Source organism: Bos indicus x Bos taurus, chromosome 13 (genome assembly GCF_003369695.1).
Source record: "Bos indicus x Bos taurus breed Angus x Brahman F1 hybrid chromosome 13, Bos_hybrid_MaternalHap_v2.0, whole genome shotgun sequence".
Taxonomy (NCBI): Eukaryota; Metazoa; Chordata; class Mammalia; order Artiodactyla; family Bovidae; genus Bos; species Bos indicus x Bos taurus.
In genome coordinates this window covers 7,324,836-7,343,793 of record NC_040088.1, presented here as the reverse complement: position 1 = coordinate 7,343,793, position 18,958 = coordinate 7,324,836, and the positions used below count along the sequence as shown (strand labels likewise).

Here is an 18,958-nt window from a genome sequence, read left to right as displayed (position 1 = left end):
TCTTTTCCAATGAGTCAACTCTTCACATCTGGTGGCCAAAGTACTGGAGTTTCAGCTTTAGCATCATTCTTTCCAAAGAAATCCCAGGGCTGATCTCCTTCAGAATGGACTGGTTGTATCTCCTTGCAGTCCAAGAGACTCTCAAGAGTCTTCTCCAACACCACAGTTCAAAAGCATCAATTCTTCGGTGCTCAGCTTTCTTCACAGTCCAACTCTCACATCCATACATGACCACTGGAAAAACCATAGCCTTGACTAGACAGACCTTTGTTGGCAAAGTAATGTCTCTGCTTTTGAATATGCTATCTAGGTTGGTCATAACTTTCCTTCCAAGGAGTAAGCGTCTTTTAATTTCATGGCTGCAGTCACCATCTGCAGTGATTTTGGAGCCCAGAAAAATAAAGTCTGACACTGTTTCCACTGTTTTGCCATCTATTTCCCATGAAGTGACGGGACCAGATGCCATGATCTTCATTTTCTGAATGTTGAGTTTTAAACCAACTTTTTCACTCTCCTCTTTCACCTTCATCAAGAGGCTATAGAGCCTTAAATATGTATATATATATATACACACACATATGTGACAGTAGTTGTTTTCGTCTGTGTCGGGGAGGAAAATGATTGTTGAACATTGTTATTTTAGCCTGGTCCTAATTTTGGTGAGATTCAGTCTTTTGCTGGATTTTGAGGATGTTGTACTTGCATATTTACTTTCTTTTTTCCCCTGTATGTGTTTGTTTTGCCAATTGTATTTGCAACTAATAGGATATTTTCCCCAACAGCTTATATCCATGGCCATGCAGAAACCCCGCTGTATCGATTCTCTTTGGCTGATGGCACTATAGTGACTGCGCAAACAAAAAGCAAACTATTCCGAAATCCTGTAACAAATGACCGTCATGGCTTTGTCTCAACACACTTTCTTCAGAGGTAATGGTTGGTTACTGTGAGTTCTTATATTAAATGCATCAGTATTCTCAAGATGCTTTATTGTTAATGTAAAAAGGGAGAAAAATTAATGTGGAAAAATAGATTGTTGGGTTTGCTCAAGTGCACTTAGATTCCTGTCCTATGGTGTTTGTTTTTTTAAGGTTACATTTCTATGTGAGAGTGAGAATTTGTTCATCAAACAATTCCTGGGAAAGCTGGAGGATAGGAAGGCTAATGGGTAAAAGAATACATAAAATCTGACTATCTGTTACTTTTCATTTCTAATGATACATTACTTTTAAGAATGGAATTTAAAATTTGGAGGTAGACTTCAAGAAGAAATGGTTACTGTTGCTGTTGCTAACAGTAAATGAGCAACACATGAAGGAGCAGGATATTCACCCATAAATTATCTCGAGTAATTTGTAGGCACCTCCAGGTTAACCCCTCAGTATAGGGGAATTGCATAGGGAAAAGCCCCACCGAGATTCCAGCTAATGAAACTTTGGGTCCTTTATGGTGCTCTCATGGTGTCACTCATTAGATTCTGTGGCTTATTAAAATGTATGTTATTAGATTAATGACTGATCAATATTTAAATTGTTATGGTCACTAGGTATTGGAATGATGCTCAAGAAGTTAAGTTTCTGGGACTTTTCATCCTTTTTTTTTTTTTTAATCAGACTCAGGCTTTTAACACATGCCTGTAATTAAAAATTTTAAACTTACTTGGCTGTTTAGGGCCTTCGTTGTGGCTTGTGGGCTCAGTAGTTGCTGTGTACAGGCTTGGTAGCCCAGTGCCATGGGGGCTCTTAGTTCCCCAACCACAGGTTGAACTGGCTTCCCCTGCGCTGGAAGGCAGATTCTTCATCATTGGTCCACCAGGGGCGTCCCCATGCCTGTAATTTTTTAGTAGAACTCTGATGTTCTGTTTCTTTGCAGGGAACAGAATGGGTATAGACCAAACCCGAATCCTGTTGGACAAGGCATTAGGCCTCCAGCAGCTGGATGCAACAATTCAGTAGGCGGCATGAGTATGTCACCAAATCCAGGCTTACAGATGCTGAGCAGCAGGACTTACGGCTTAACTGATCCTGGCACCGCGGGGCAGATGAGTGGAGCCAGGTATGGGGCTTCCGGTAGCATAGCCTCCATGAACCCCGGGCCAGGCATGCAGTCACCATCTTCCTACCAGAACAGTACCTACGGTCTCAACATGAGTAGCCCTCCACACGGGAGCCCTGGTCTCGGCTCCAGCCAGCAGAATATCATGATTTCTCCTCGTAATCGAGGGAGTCCAAAGATGGCCTCACACCAGTTTTCTCCTGTTGCAGGTATTTGTGTTGCATTTTGTTTTATTTTTCAGTAATTCTTTTCTTTCCATACCACTGTAATTCTTGTTAATTTATTTTAAAATAGAAACTTTGAACTGGTAAGTGGTGTTTTTTACAGCATATGATAGTTTATTTCTTTTCCTGATTTTTTTTCCAAATCCAGGCGTGCACTCTCCCATGGGATCTTCTGGCAATACCGTGAGTCACAGCTTTTCTAGCAGCTCTCTGAGTGCCCTTCAAGCTATCAGTGAGGGCGTGGGGACTTCTCTTTTATCTACACTGTCTTCGCCAGGTCCCAAATTGGATAATTCCCCTAATATGAATATAACTCAACCAAGTAAAGTGAACAGTCAGGATTCCAAGAGTCCCCTAGGCTTGTATTGCGACCAGAATCCAGTGGAGAGTTCAATGTGTCAGTCAAATAGCAGAGATCACATTAACGACAAAGAAAGTAAGGAGAGCGGTGTGGAAGGGTCTGAGAATCAGCGGGCTCCTCTGGAAAGCAAAGGTCACAAAAAGTTGCTGCAGTTACTCACCTGTTCTTCTGATGACCGGGGTCATTCCTCCTTGACCAACTCCCCCCTGGACTCAAGTTGTAAAGACTCTTCCATTAGTGTCACCAGCCCCTCTGGGGTCTCCTCTTCCACCTCCGGAGGTGTATCCTCCACATCCAACATGCATGGGTCACTGCTGCAAGAGAAGCACCGGATTTTGCACAAGTTGCTCCAGAATGGAAATTCACCAGCAGAAGTAGCCAAGATTACCGCTGAAGCCACTGGGAAGGACACCAGCAGTACGACGTCTTGTGTAGAAGGAAACGTCAAGCAGGAGCAACTCAGTCCTAAGAAAAAGGAAAGTAATGCTCTGCTTAGGTATCTGCTGGACAGGGACGATCCTAGTGACACACTTGCCAAAGAGCTCCAGCCCAAAGTGGAAGGCATGGACAGTAAGATGAGTCAGTGCAGCAGCTCCGCCATTCCGAGCTCGAGTCAAGAGAAAGATGCTAAAATTAAGACAGAAACAAATGAAGAGGTAACTTGTCTTCTGCATATTCCAGCTTGATCCTTATATTTCATCTTTTCTGTGTTTTAAAGGGTTATACACAAATTCTTACTTTGTTTTTTAGGTTTATTTAATGGAGATTAATCTGGAACTGTCATTTTTTTGGTAACTCTTCTGAGCATCAGTAAAGTATATTATGTAATTTAGAAATATCAGATGTGTACGCTTTCAAATGTGACTTCACCTCATTAGCAGCCAATTTGAAATTTTTCATGAAGGTTTTTGTTGGAATGAGCACATTAGGTCATTAAGTGTATAGAAGAAATGGGAAAAAAACCTTCTGAATTAAGGAAGATAATTTTGATTTTTACCTAAAGTCAAGTTTCATGTACATGATCACATTCTGTACAGACATTTGCCGGACACTGTGTAACGTCTCTGGGAGACACTAATATGCACCTGAGAAAATTAAAGTCTTGGAGAAGTTCTACTGTTAGGATGTCTGTTTAATTTTTTTGTGTTTCCCAAATGTACTGATCAAAAACCCTTTTTAAAGCATAGCTATGAATTTGTTGAACGTCAGCTTGTCTTTATTATTAATCGTATGTGTTTTCAGAAGTATGTGTAGAGGCAGACGTTGCTGTCAGCTCATGATTCTGACTAATGTTTGCTGGAAAATATCCTTCAGTTTGAGAATTAAATATCTAGAGTAAATTTAAAAGTGCCCCTTTGGAAGCATTTCCAAACCTATCGATTTATCTCAGGATTTGAATCTGTGTTTGACTTTTAAGGTGGAAATGTAGGGATAGTCATAATTAGCCAGCCTCTATGCTGGGCATTACCGTTTAGGATAACTATTGTATTTCACTTGTTCCTGTTTTGTTTCTTCTGATGAATATGTTTATACCTATGTATCTCGTAATGAACACTGGTTAATTAAAAAAAAATATTTTCAGGGATCCGGAGACTTGGATAATCTAGATGCTATTCTTGGTGATCTGACTAATTCTGACTTCTACAATAATTCCATACCCACAAGTGGTAGTAACCTGGGAACTAAGCCACAGATGTTTCAAGGAGCTAATTCTCTGGGTAAGAAAGAACTAGATTTTATTCTTGCTGCCTTTTGAACTTTTCTGCACACCTGTGTGTACTCTTACATTAAGACTAGGACCCAACTTTAAAACGTGTACTCTGCCTTAGTTTTTTTTTTTTTTTTACTAATTTATAACGTAGATGCTTTAAAAACCTTTTTGTACAGTTTCCTATTTCTAACTAATATGGGGCCAGCAATCATGTAACTTATAGGAAAATATTCTTCTTTGGTTGCTACAGGTGAGTCGTAGGTTCTCGGTCCTTACTAGTACCTTTATTTGTCTTGGCCACAGAGAATCAGATTAAAAAGCAAATCAAAACTTGTCCTTTGATACTAATTTACTTTGGTGTTTGCTGGTTTCACCTAACTTTTTGCCTGTACCTGAGTACTTCTAGATTCATCAGCGTAACAAGGATATATTACATGTATCAATTGAAAAAGAGTAATCCCACAATTATCTGGAAAGGTGGTTATTCATTTTTAGTGGCACTGTTTCCTCAACTATAATGCATAGATAATTAGATCAGTCTAATGGATTGGGAAAAAAATTTGGAAACTTTATGTTATAGCCCTTATTTGACTAGAAGCAACTTATCTGGTTATATTTAAATGTAAAATTTTAAACTTTAAGTATGCATATTGAAGAACTTCCAGGACCTTGAAACGTTGGTAAAATCTTTACTATTTAATATAAAGTGAAGCTGAATGTGAATGACTATGTCAGGCTGTAGAAAAGTGCCCAGTACTTCAGCAAACACCAGGACTCTTGTTTTTTTACTTTATTTGAAATAGGAGGCCAATTTTCTTTATTCTTTTGAATTTCTTTTGGTGCTAAGTGTTTATTTTGTAAAAAAAGACAGTGTTCATTTTGGGAAGAAAGATATTCTTGGGTGGGTGGTATTGGTATTTATGTTTTGTACTTAATTATGTACTGCACCATCAGAAGATACTTACGTATCATGCTTCTGTGTTTTTAACAGGTTTGAGGAGTCCGCAGCCTGTACAGTCTGTCCGTCCTCCGTATAACCGGGCAGTATCTCTAGACAGTCCTGTTTCCGTTGGCTCAAGTCCTCCAGTAAAGAATATTGGTGCTTTCCCCATGTTACCAAAGCAACCCATGTTGGGCGGCAATCCAAGAATGATGGATAATCAGGAAAATTACGGCTCAAATATGGGTATGTTATTTCTAATTAATATCAGTTCAGTTCAGTCGCTCAGTTGTGTCTGACTCTTTGTGACCCCATGGACTGCAGCATGCCAGGCTTCCCTGTCCATCACCAACTCCTAGAGCTTGCTCAAACTCATGTCCATCGCGTCAGTGATGCCATCCAACCATCTCATCCTCTGTCGTTCCCTTCTCCTCCTGCCTTCAGTCTTTCCCAGCATCAGGGTCTAATTTAAATTTCTTTTGGGAAAAGCAAATTTAAAATACTTACAGCCACTGAAATAGAGTTAAATAGGATTTTGAATAACAGGAGCATGTTTCTTTTATGAGCATCCTTCGCTTATTCTGTGTCTTGGTGATTTAAACTCTCAAGGAGGCTTTCTGTCCAAGGCATTTTCTTTTCTTTATTTTTTGGCTGTGCCATGTGGCATGTGGAATTTTAGTTCCACAACCAGGGAGTGAACCTGGGTCCCCTGCATTGGGGACGTGGAGTCTTCACAATAAAGCAAGTCGTGAAATTTTTGATTTCCTAGTGCATAATAGTTAGGTTGCATTATACTGTAGTCTCGCTTTTTTTTTTTTTTTTTTTTGAATTATATAGTTCTGGCTGTGCTGGGTCTTCATTGCTGTGTGGACTTATCTCTAGTTTTGGCGAATGGGCACTAGTCTCTAGTTGTGGTGTGTGGGCTTCTCGTTGTGGTGGCTTCAGTTGTGGTGGTGCACAGACTCTAGGTACGTAGACTTCGGTACTTAACAGCTCCTAGGCTCTAGAGCCGGAGAAGGCAATGGCACCCCACTCCAGTACTCTTGCCTGGAAAATCCCATGGATGGAGGAGCCTGGTAGGCTGCAGTCCATGGGGTTGAGAAGAGTCGGGCATGACTGAGCGATTTCACTTTCACTTTTCACTTTCATACATTGGAGAAGGCAATGGCACCCCACTCCAGTGTTCTTGCCTGGAGAATCTCAGGGACGGTGGAGCCTGATGGGCTGCCATCTATGGGGTTGCACAGAGTGGGACACGACTGAAGCGACTTAGCAGCAGCAGCAGCAGCACGCTCTAGAGCACAGACTCGATAGTTGTGGCATATGGACTTAGCTGCTTTAAGGCATGTGGGATCTTCCCGGACCAGAGATTAAACCAGGGATCCTCCTGAATTGGCAGGTGGATTCTTTACCATTGAGTCATCAGGGAAGCCTATACTGTAGTCTCTTAAGTGTGCAATAGTATTATGTCTAAAAAAGAATGTTGTTTGTGTCCAGCTCTTTGTGACCCCATAGACTGTAGCACGGCAGGCCTCCCTGTCCTTCACCATCTCCCGAAGTTTGCCCAAGTTCATGTCTATTGCATTGGTAATGCCATCCATCCATCTCATCCTCTGATGCTGCCCTCTTCTCCTTCTGCCCTCAATCTTTCCCAGCATCAAGGACTTTTCCAGTGAGTCGGCTGTTCACATCAGATGACCAAAATATTGGAGCTTCAGCATCAGTCCTTCCAATGAGTGTTCAGGGTTGATTTCCCTTGAGATTGACTGGTTTGATCTCCTTGCTTTCCAAGGGACTTTCAGGAGTCTTCTCCAGCAACACAGTTCAAAGGCATCAGTTCTTTGGCGTTCTGCCTTCTTTATGGTCCAGCTCTCACAACCGTACGTGACCACTGGGAAGACCATAGCCTTGACTGTATGGACCTTTGTCAGCAGAGTAATGTCTCTGCTTGTCAACACACTGTCTAGGTTTTTCATAGCTTTCCTGCCAAGAAGCAGCTGTCTTCTGATTTCCTGGCTTCAGTCATCATCTGCAGTGATTTTTGGATCCCAAGAAGAGGAAATCTGTCACTGCTTCCACCTTTTCCCCTTCTGTTTGCCTTGAAGTAATGGGGCCAGATGCCATGATCTTAGTCTTTTTAATATTTAGTTCTAAGCTGGCTCTTTCACCTTCCTCCTTCACCATCATCAAGAGTCTTTTCGCTTTCTGCTGTTAGAATGGTATCATCCGCATATCTGAGGTTGTTGATGTTTTTCCCGCCTATCTTGACTCCAGCTTGTAATTCATCCAGCCCAGCATTTCTCATGATTTGCTCATCATATAGGTTAAACAGACAGGGTGACAGCAGAAAGTGCTGTTGTGCTCCTTTCTTAATCTTGAGCCAATCACTTGTTCCATACAGGGTTCTAACAGTTGCTTCTTGATCTGCATACAGGTTTCTCAGGAGACAGATAAGATGGTCTGGTATTTCCATCTCTTTAAGAGCTTTCCATGGTTTGTTATGATCGACACAAAGGCTTTAGCTTAGTCATTGAAACAGAGATAGATGTTTTTCTGGAATTCCCTAGCTTTCTCTATGATCCAGCAAATGTTGGCAGTCGGATCTCTGGTTCCTCTTCCTTTTCTACCCAGCTTGGACTTCTGGAAGTTCTTGGTTAGCGTAATGCAGAAGCCTAGCATGCAAAATTTTAACCTTGACCTTACTAGCATGGGAGATGAGTACAATTGTCCGATGATTAGCACATTCTTTAGTACTACCCTTCTTGGGAAGTGGGATGAGGATTGACCTTTTCTAGTCCTGTGGCCGCTGCTAGGTCTTCCAGATTTGCTTACATATTGAATGTAACACCTTGATGGCATGATTCTTTAGGGTTTTGAATAGCTCTACTGGAATTCCATTGCATCCGCTAGCTTTATTAACAGCAAGATTCCTAAGGCCCACTTGACTTCAGTCTCGAGAACATCTGGCTCTGGGTAACTGACCACACCATCATAGTCATGTGGTTCATTAAGGTCTTTTTATGGTTCTCCTCTGTATTCTTTTCATCTCTGTCTCTTCAGTGTCTACTAGGTCTCTACCATTTCTGTCCTTTATTGTGCCTATCTTTGGGCAAAATGTTCCCTTGATATTTCCAGTTTTCCTGAAGAGGTGTCTGGTCTTTCTCCTTTTGTTTTCTTCTAGTTTTATGTACTGTTCATTGAAGAAGGCCATCTTGCCTCTCTGTTCTGTTCTTTGGAACTCTTCATTTAGTTGGATGTACCTTTCCCTTTCTCCCTTGCTTTTCATTTCTCTTCTTTCTTCAGCTATTTGTAAAGCCTCCTTAGATAACCACTTTGCCTTCTTGCTTTTCCTTTTCTTTGGAATGATTTTGTTTGCTGTCTCCTGTACAATATTATGGGCCTCCGTCCATAGGTCTTCAGGCATACTGTTAGCTAGATCTAATGCCTTGAGTCTTACTCATTACTCCACTGTATTTTGATAGGGGAGTTGACTTAAGTCCTACCTGGCAGGCCTAGTGGTTATTCCCGCTTTCTTTAGTTTAAGCCTGAATTTTGATATGAGAAGTTTGATGATCCGAGCCACAGTCAGCTTCATGTCTTGTTTTTGCTGCCTGTATACAGCTTCTCCATCTTTGGCTACAAAGAATGTAATCACCTTGATTTTGATATTGACCATTTAGTGATGTCCATGTGTAAAGTCATCTCTTGTGTTGTTGAAACAGGATGTTTGCTATGACAAGTGCATTCTCTTGGCAGAATTCAGTTAGCCTTTGCCTTGCTTCATTTTGTTCTCCAGGGCCCAAACTTGCCCATTACTCCAGGTATCTCTTGACTTCCTACTTTTGCATTCCAATCCCCAGTGATGAATAGACCATCTTTTTTTGGTGTTAGTTCTAGGAATTCTTCTAGGTCTTCATAGAACTGATCAATTTCAGCTTTTTCGACCTTATTGGTAGGGGCATAGATTTGAATTGCTGTGATGTTGAATGGCTTGCCTTGGAAATGAACCAAGATCATTCTTTCATTTTTGAGGTTGCACCCAAGTACTGCATTTTAGACTCTTTCGTTGATTATGAGGACTACTCCATTTCTTCTATGGGATTCTTGCCCGCAGTAGTAGATACAATGGTCACCTAAATACACCCATTCCCGTCCATTTTAGTTCAATGTTTTCTAAGATCTCGATGTTTATTCTTGCCATCTCCTGCTTGACTACATCCAATTTACCTTGATTCGTGTACCCTAATATTCCAGGTTCCTATGCAATACTGTTCTATACTGCATCGGATTTTACTTTCATCACCAGACACATCCACAACTGAGTGTTGTTTTCGCTTTGGCCCAACCTCTGCATTCTTTCTGGGGCTGTTAGTAGTTGTCCTCCACTCTTCCGCAGGAGCATACTGGACACCTTCAGACCTGGGGGACTCATCTTTTGGTGTCATATCTTTTTGATATGAAGCTATGAGCCATGCTGTATAGGGCCACCCCATATGGACAGGTCATAGCAGAGCGTTCTGACAAAACGTGATCTACTAGAGGAGAGAATGGCAAATCACATCTGTATACTTGCTGTTAGAAACTCATGAAGCGTATCAAAAAGAATGTACATACTTTAACTTAAAAACATGTTATTGCTAAAATATGCTAGCCATCATATGACAACACAGGGTTGCCACAGATCTTCAGCTTGTAAAAGTGGCAGTATATGCAAAGCACAGTATTGCAAAGGTGTGCCTGTGGTGGCCCGTCAGAAATTGTTGGCCAGCCCTAATCTGAGAATGACAAAGCACTTTTTTGTCAAGGATCTTGTGTCTTAATGATCGCATCTGTATGACATAAGAATTTCTTTCCAATATGGAAAATACCTCATCATTTCTGTTTCAGGTGGGCCAAACAGAAATGTGACTGTGAATCAGGCGCCTTCCTCAGGAGATTGGGGCTTACCGAGCTCCAAGGCCAGCCGCATGGAACCTGTGAATTCAAATGCCATGGGGAGACCAGGAACTGATTATAATGCTTCTTTACCCAGACCTGCCATGGGCGGCTCGATGCCCGCCATGCCACTTCGGTCCAATAGCATCCCAGGTGCGAGACCAGTGATGCAGCAGCAGCAGCAGCAGCAGCCACAGCCACAGATGCTTCAGATGCGTAAGTAGCCCCTTCAGAAGAAAAGAAAACTGGATGTTTTAGGCCAACTTTTGCCATTGACTTATTTGAACATTTACCCCACCCACCTTTTTTTTTTTTTTTGCTCCCCCAGGGCCTGGTGAGATTCCCATGGGGATGGGGGTCAGTCCTTATGGCCAAGCAGCACCATCAAACCAACCTGGTTCCTGGCCAGATGGCATGTTGTCCATGGAACAAGGCCCTCATGGGACCCAAAATAGGTGGGGCTTTATTAAGTGGCTCTATAGAGAATGGAAGCATTGGATTATGTAGAAGGGGGTTAGAGCATAGGAACAAACCTGGAAGAGAATGAGAAAAACTCTCTATGAATGAGGTACTCATTGCCATCTGTGTGTAAAATAACGCCGAGACAGCAGGCAGTGGTGGTGACTGGAGAGGGAAGAGACAGCACTGTACTGTCAGCCATCAGGACGGTTGAATGGTCATGCCTGGAGCTTCCGTGTGCCACAGTTGTCTCTCATAATGTAACAGTCCTCTTCCACGCAGAGGGGTATAAGCTAGCACTAGTTTGACAAGATAAATGGTGCTCGGAGGGTGAGCCTTGCTTTTCTGAAAAGTTCATTATTAAGGATTGGATAATTCTTTTTTAAAATTGTTTAAAATATTTCAGGGATGAAGGTGGAAGTAAAATAAAGCGCTCTTCTATTTTTGTGGATTATGCCTGTATTTCACTTTTCAGCTTGGTCAGTAACTCATTTGCATGAAAGAGGCCCTCTGTCAATGTCAGCTTTAACTTGAGTTCTACAATAAATTAAACAAATGAAAACGAATTGATCTGTTGAAAAGATGGAAGTGTGATTACTTGAGTTTATTAGCTTGATTGTTTCTCTGCTCGGTAGAGAGCGAATAGTTTCATCACAGAATTTTTCTGAGGCTGGATATATTGTCTAGCTCCATGCTCCTGTGATATGTTGGAAAGCTGTGGCATTGCTGTGGGTGTGTGGGGTGTGTCGTACGTGAGCTCTGTGGGCCATGTGTGAAACCAGGTTATTTTGGTAGATCCCCAGACTCAGTTCAGCATGTCTCCCTTTTTTCTTTCTTTTTTTGATTTTTCCAACCTGCAAGTATCCTAACTGTCACTTCTCTTCTAGTAGGGTCTTGAAAACACTGCCCTCTGCATTCCTCTCATCCTTCTCCCTGCCCCTGCCAAATCTCTGCTGTCCTCTAAATATCTAGCAGCTACGTTTTGGTGGTGGGGTTGGAAGTTGTGAGCTAGGATATGGTGGTTGAAGATGACCTGGTGAGGTTTAGAATGATGGGTCTTGAATTTAAATTGATGCCACTTGTTCTAGTCTGCTGTTCTGTTAGTTTATAATGAATACTTGTATCATTTGAGTTACTGCATGTTAAAAATATCGTGTGGGGTTACTTTGCCTTTTTTTCCAAAGAGGAAAGGCACCATTGAAGTTGATTACATGTCTCTTTTTAGGCCAATTCTTAGGAATTCCCTGGATGATCTCCTTGGGCCACCTTCTAACCTAGAAGGCCAGAGTGATGAAAGAGCACTGTTGGACCAGTTGCACACACTCTTGAGCAACACAGATGCCACAGGCCTGGAAGAGATTGACAGAGCTCTGGGCATTCCTGAACTTGTAAATCAGGTAGGTAGCAGTACCATGGAAGTAGAAGTGCATGTGTGTGTACCATGGAAGTAGAAGAGTGTGTGCGTGCGTGTGTGGTGTGTGGTGTGCGTGCGTGTGTGTGTGTAACAGAGCTCTGGGCATTCCTGAACTTGTGTACCATGGAACTAGGGGAGAATGTGTGTCTGTGAGAGAGAAGCCATGTATGACAGCACCTAATCTTTCCTTTTCCTTATGATAAAGCACTGTGTTCATGGATATGAGCATTAAATTTAGAAAATACTTTTTAATTGTGATAGAACAAACAGCAGTTTGCTGTTTTATAAAGATGTCACATTTTAGGCACCCACAGAAATGATCCAGTTAAAACCACTATGCGGTTTTTAAAATGCTGCTTTTTGCTTATGTTATAATATTGAATCCTTATTTTTATAATTAACTTCTCTTTACTACCTAGCAGACGAGTGTATACCCTGAGGAGACAGACTTTTTTTTGTGTGGTAAACAAAACCTGTTTACAGTGGTAAATCTGTGACCATCTCAACACCACCATCTCCTGTTTGCAGTCATCTGTTCAGCTGTATGAAAATATGCCCTTTATGAATCTATTTTTTGAAACATAAATTTTGTAGTGGATCTTTTCATATATAGGATGCATGTTTAGGGGCACTGTTTCAGTCTGTGTGTTCAGGGATAAGCGGGGAATGGTCTTGGTTCTCAGGCTTTGTTGGGGAAACAGACAGGTATAAAAACGTGTGTACTCTAATGTGGCAGCACTCTACAGAGCTTTTTAAAGGGTGGGTGAGAAATGCAGAGCAGTGATGATGTCCTCCTGGGGGTACCAGCCGTCTGTGACCCTACTGGGGAGGAGTGGCGTCTTACTGGCTGGGGGAGGACGTGAGGGTCACATGAGGACCAGGAAACTAACTGCTGCTGGGATTTTACCGAAGCTGAAAATAGCGTCTTTGTCCTCATGATAAAATAGTTAATGGTGCTTATATAAAAATCTGACAATCACAGAAGTCCATATGTTTTTAAAAAGTTGAACATCCTCCATACTCTTGGCACAAAGAATCATAAGTAACTTTTGAGTGTATGTATATAAAAAGAGAGTAGGCTAAATATACTTTGGAGGTCTGTTTTACCTTAAGAAAGTCATCTTTTTTGTTTAACATATACATCTTTAACGGTCAGATAATATCCATTTTGTTAAACACTCTTTAACCAGTTATCTACTGATGAAAATGTAATTGTTCCTAAGTATTGTTATAATTCTGTGAATTACATCCATCTTGTTCACGGAGGCTGTTTTCTTAGCCACAATCCAAGAGAAAGGATGATTGGGTTAGAGTGCTTATTTTAGAGATTTATCTACATACTCTCGGGTGGTTTTCCTGAACGATCGCACAGCTGCTTTTCTACAGCAGCGTGTGATGGCTACAGTCCGTCCCCCTCACCAGCACTGCTGGCCCGGCCCCCGAAGAGGAGAGAACCCACGGTGTGAATGAGCAAGTGACTGGACAAGTACTGAACATGATTGTTCTTGCCAGTCTAATGGCCGACACAGATTCGTGTTTTAAATCATATTTATCTGTTTAGCAAGATTGAACATATTTTGTGTTTTCTGGTGATTGAGATGTGTTTAATAGTTCCGATGGGATTTTATTTTGTTGCTCTCAAATGGTGCTTTTTGTTTAGCTATTAATTTGCTTGTTGAATCCCAGGTGGCTCAGCTGGTAAAGAACCCGCCTGCAATGTGGGAGACCTGGGTTTGATCCCTGGGCTGGGAAGATCCCCTGGAGAAGGGAAAGGCTACCCACGCCAGTATTCTGGCCTGGAGAATTCCATGGCCTGGAGAATTCCTGTATAGTCCAAAGGTGGCAAAGAGTCGGACACGGCTGAGCAACTTCGACTTTTCATTTTCCTTTGTTTAGAAATACTTATCTTGTGTATGCCAATCAGTCTTTTCTTGGAGACTGAGGAGCAATAGTGAACAACTTAATTTCCTGCTCCCAGAGCTCAGGCATGGAACCACACTGATGGAAGTAGGCATGATGAAGGAGCAGGTACTAGGAAAGGCATGTAATGCTATGAGACCATTTTATTTAAGGAACCTTTTCTTAGGGTGGGGCGGGATATTCAAACGTCTCTAAACATGTTTACAGGATGACGGTTAACTTGTCCAGTGTATTATAAATAGTTTGCCAAGTTTCTTTTAGTGGGAGCTTGTTTATAGTTCATTCTTTAGTTTAAAAATGTTTCTGTTTTCAAATCCAGGTTGATGAGATAGAGATTAATGGGGACTGGTTCGAATAAGAAAGGTTTTTCTGGAGAGGTGACATATAAGTTGATACCTGAAGGATGAGAAAGAGCCAGCTAGGCAGACATCTTAGGGGAAGGATAGTCTAGAAGAAGAACAGCTAACTCAAAGGTGCTTAGCTAGGAAAGAGCTTGTGGGTTCTAGGAAGTGGCTGAGGTTGCCAAGAGCAAAGAGGGAGTGGTGTGAGCTGGGGGAGGTACTTTCTCTGTGTCTTAGGAAGCCATGGAAGGATTGTCAGCAGAGTCCTTACTCTGCTGAATCTGGTCTTCCTTTTTTTGTTGTAATTTTTATTTTTTAGCAAAGTAATCTGTTTTTAAATGAAAAATAAAATGATAGAAAAATATGCTTATGGAAGAACCACAGTCCTTTGCCTCACTGGAAGATAGTGAAACTCACCTCTTTATTTTGATAATACTTCTAAGAAATATGCTTATGCAGCTATTTCTTTTACCAGCTTCATTCTGTCTATTGATTCCTGGATTTGAAAGTTGACTACACATTTATAGTCCGTTATCTGAACCTGGGTGTCAGATATGCTTTGAAATTGAGGAATTTGGGGATTTTAGAAGGTTAGAATGGTGCATTGGTACACTGTATATTACAAAATACTCTTTATAAATTTCAAGCAATACTATAATTTTGGGGCAGTAGCCTGTGATCAAATGAGCTAATAATTCTACAGCAAAATACATAATCACACTAAGTGGGATATTATAGAGATTATGTATTGCTTCATACAGGTTCAGGCCAGGTTTTGCTGTAAAATACACTGGGTACTAATGAAAAAATTTTAGTCTTTTTTTTTTTTTTTAGAGTTTAAAATTTGTTTTGGCATTTTAGATAAGAAATTTTATGTCTGTATTTATATCCTGTTTGTTCAGCAAGCACCCCCATGCCTGTACCCACTGCATACACATGGGCACATACAGTCTCTACCCTCAGTGTAACTGTGTCAGAAATTCTAAGTTGAAAATAATTTCCTCTTATGAAAAAATAGTTCCATAGTTTCTGGCATCCAGTGTTGTCCTTGAGTCGTATTCCAGTCTGATTCCTCTACTTTTGTGTGTTACCCATTTATTCTCTTTGGAATTATGTAGGAATCTTTTCCCTCTGAAATTCCATGATTCTTTGTCTTGATATGGGTCTTGTTTCATTCATTCTGTTGTGTATTACTAATACACAAGCAGATATTCCCTTTGGTTTGGGGGCATTTAAAAATATTTCTTCAATGATTTTAATCTTTTTTTCCTGATCTTTCTGGGATGTCTGTTGACATGTTGGGTGTTACATGGGTTCGGTGGTGGCTTTTTATTTTTTTTTTAATCTTCTGTACTTTTAAGTTACTTCCTGTTTGAGTCACTTTGATATTGGAAGCTTTCATCATCAAGTTATCTGGTGATCCTTGATTATCTTTTTATATTTAAGAATGCAGGATCAGTTGTCTTCACTGAAAGTGACTAAGTGGGAGTGGGGAGACTGGCCTTTATTTCAGGTCCCCCCAGACTGCAGCATGTTGAGTTGTCATTGCCCCCATCCCCCATACAGAATTTTATATAGATTTTCTAGAAAACACTCTTTCTTGCCTAGAAATTTTTAAATTACCTGGTTGCATTTTGGGGGCTGGGATGGGGAGGCAAGTTGATGATCCTGTAGTGCTTAAGATATAAAGTTCTAAAATATAAAAATTTACTGGAAATTATAAGGATCTAAGATTCCCTGTTTTCAGTCCCTGCCCTGCTCCTCCCCTCTTCTGGGCTTGGTGTCCCTGAACCAAGGCCTTGTGGAAGTAGGTGGAAGATACAGCCATTTGGAGCTGGGGGGCTCCCTGCTCTTGCTCAGACTCCTGATCCGCCCCTTGTCTGGGCGCACTCCTTGACCTTCTGCCGTCCGTAGCGGAGTGCTGCCCTAGCTCCACGGGAGACATTGGCTCAGGCCTCAAGAGGGTTTTCTCTGCAAGTAAATGGTTCTCAGTTTTCTCCTTTCTGTCTACCAGATGCCTATTCAAATTTTTGTATCTTGTTGCCTTCAATATTCTCTCTCTCTCTTTTTTTTTTTTTGATACATACTACCTTTTAACTTGTTTGCTGTCATTTTAGCAGGGTTAGCAAGAGAAATACAGGTGTGTTATATTAATAGTATGATTTACTTTGTAAACAGAAATGTCAGATTGCTGTCTAGAAGAGGCACAGAGTAGAGGTGTCTTGGGCAGTGGACTGTAGGAAGAGAAGCCTATCCGATACGTCACTGAGGAAAAGCTGGCAGGACTTGGGCTGTGTGTGCACACGTGTGCACTTGCACACTTGGGAAGGAGACTGTGAGAAATCGAGGTGCTGGCATTTAGTTCCGGGTACATGATGTTGCCATGTGTTTTGGTGAGTAGTGAAGATTGAAGGAGAATTGGGCTTTTTTTTTTTCTGTAGGAAGAACTGTTGATAATCATGCCTTTTGTCCTCTACATGCTAAGTTTGAGATGCCTGAGCCTTCTGGGTTAAGATGTTGGATGGGCTTCTGCATGAGCACAGTGAGAGTCCAAGGCCCTGGAGCTAGAGACAGACACTTGACAGTTGTCACCAGTGGGAGAGAGAGTGAGAGAAAAGAAGAGGGCCTGGTGCAGATGAACTCTTAACAGTCCTCCAGGGAAAGCCCCGAGAGGGGGCAGAACATTGAGAATGGTGTCACGGTCGCGAGGGGTGAGGTGTGGGTTAGGGTGTTGACTGCACGCGTGGCACTCCGTGCTTGAGGACGAGAAAATAAAGGCCAACGCAGCACCTGCCTGGCTTTTCTTATCTTAACGCTGCAGGCTGTCCCCTCCTTCAGAGTGTTTAGTTTTTCTGCTGGATGTTACTTTGTATGTGTGGTTAGCATGCAGAGAAGTGATACCTGGCACATACCACTAAATAAATACTTGTTGAATTAATAGGTTTCTTTCTTCTCAGATACAAATAGTAGTGGACGACTGACCACCTTTAAGTTTTGCTCATGTGGTGACTACACCCCAGGGGACATGAACTGTTGTTGATTTACCTGTCTCTACTAAATTTACCTCTTACCACCTTCAAAAACATTCTTGGGCAGAGTACATGAGAATTCATTGTTGGTACAGAAATCTTGTTTGGAAGAAACAGTATTTCTCTAGGTCCTCAGTACTTTGTTGATAGTTGGCTCAGAAAATATTTGCGCACCTCTCTGTGTGAGACCCTGTGGTGCATGGGCACTAGGGCACAGCGTTAAAAGATGGCACGGTCTCCGCTCTCGTGGCGCTTCAGGCAGTGAGCTTGGTTTTGGTGGTGAAATCCCACATCACCGTCATCACGTACATTGACTTTATTTTTCACCTCTTTTAGTGGGTTTGGTTTCTGTTGCTTCCGCATGTGTACTTCACTGTTCATTTATGTGTTTGATGTTTAGGGACAAGCGTTGGAGCCCAAACAGGACGCTTTCCAAGGCCAAGAAGCAGCAGTAATGATGGAGCAGAAGGCAGCATTATACGGGCAGACATACCCGGGGCAGGGGCCTCCGATGCAAGGAGGCTTTAATCTTCAGGGACAGTCACCACCTTTTAACTCGATGATGAATCAGATGAACCAGCAAGGCAGTTTTCCTCTCCAAGGAATGCACCCTCGGGCCAACATCATGAGACCCCGAACAAACACTCCCAAGCAACTTAGAATGCAGCTTCAGCAGAGGCTGCAGGGCCAGCAGGTAACCAGTCACACGCCCATTGCCTTTGCCACTTCCTCTTCATTTTCCTCTTCCGTTTCAGACTGTGTTCTTCAGCTCCCGCCACTGGCTCTCTGTCCTCCTCAACTAAAGAAACTCCTTTTGTTTTCATTGCTGTGTAACGTTGTGTTTGTGTGGACAGCTCCTTGCTGGGAGTGGCTGTACTAGAATTGGATACCTTTCTGTAAGAATATTCCACTGTACAGGTTGAAAAACAAAAAATGTCAGGATTGCTCTTTGGGGAGAATAGTGTTTCTTGATGGCTTCATAGCCTTAGAGATAGACAGTTTTTATTATTAAAATGTCCTTGCTATTAATAGACAGGATTGAAGTCTTATTGGCTTCCCTGAGCTCAGTTGGTAAAAAATCTGCCTGCAGTGTGAGAGACCTGGGTTCTTCCTGGGTTGGGAAGATCCCCTGGAGAAGGGAAAGGCTACCCACTCCAATATTGTGGCCTGGAGAATTCCATGACTGTGTATAGTCCATGGAGTCGCAAAGAGTCAGACATGACTGAGCGACTTGCACTACACTGTGAAACCTTATTGATTTGAGTACTCCCTTTAAGGAACCTCTGCTTTCTAGATGTGATATAAAACTTGAGCTCTCTTAATATCTCTTCCCATTGTTCCTTAGTTCGTAACAAAGTTTTAGGGATTTAATTGTTTATATTTTTTTGTATCTTGAGTGTGCAGAGTTCTTAAATGTGGGGAGACTGAACCACATAAGCAGATGAGTGAACTGAGAATCCAGCGAGCTGAGGACTCTTGCATTGATGTTCCCTAAAGTCAGTGTAGCTACTCAGGAGAGCTGTGCTAATGCGTTCACGTATCCCTTTACTTGTTACAGTTTCTTTCCAA

The 18,958-nt window shown here is 41.8% G+C and overlaps 1 protein-coding gene across 6 annotated transcripts in view; it reads left to right on the top strand.

The window, feature by feature from the left end:
- The window catches only part of NCOA3 (nuclear receptor coactivator 3), a 122,483-nt gene that overhangs the window by 95,687 nt on the left and 7,838 nt on the right, over window positions 1-18,958 (top strand). For all 6 annotated transcript variants that reach the window (XM_027558329.1, XM_027558334.1, XM_027558333.1 and 3 more), the window contains 9 exons: window positions 783-930; window positions 1,873-2,264; window positions 2,428-3,296; window positions 4,223-4,358; window positions 5,343-5,537; window positions 10,179-10,442; window positions 10,555-10,681; window positions 11,911-12,082; window positions 17,790-18,083. In XM_027558329.1, the coding sequence (XP_027414130.1) occupies window positions 783-930; window positions 1,873-2,264; window positions 2,428-3,296; window positions 4,223-4,358; window positions 5,343-5,537; window positions 10,179-10,442; window positions 10,555-10,681; window positions 11,911-12,082; window positions 17,790-18,083 (2,597 nt within the window). The remainder of the gene's footprint in view (window positions 1-782; window positions 931-1,872; window positions 2,265-2,427; window positions 3,297-4,222; window positions 4,359-5,342; window positions 5,538-10,178; window positions 10,443-10,554; window positions 10,682-11,910; window positions 12,083-17,789; window positions 18,084-18,958) is intronic.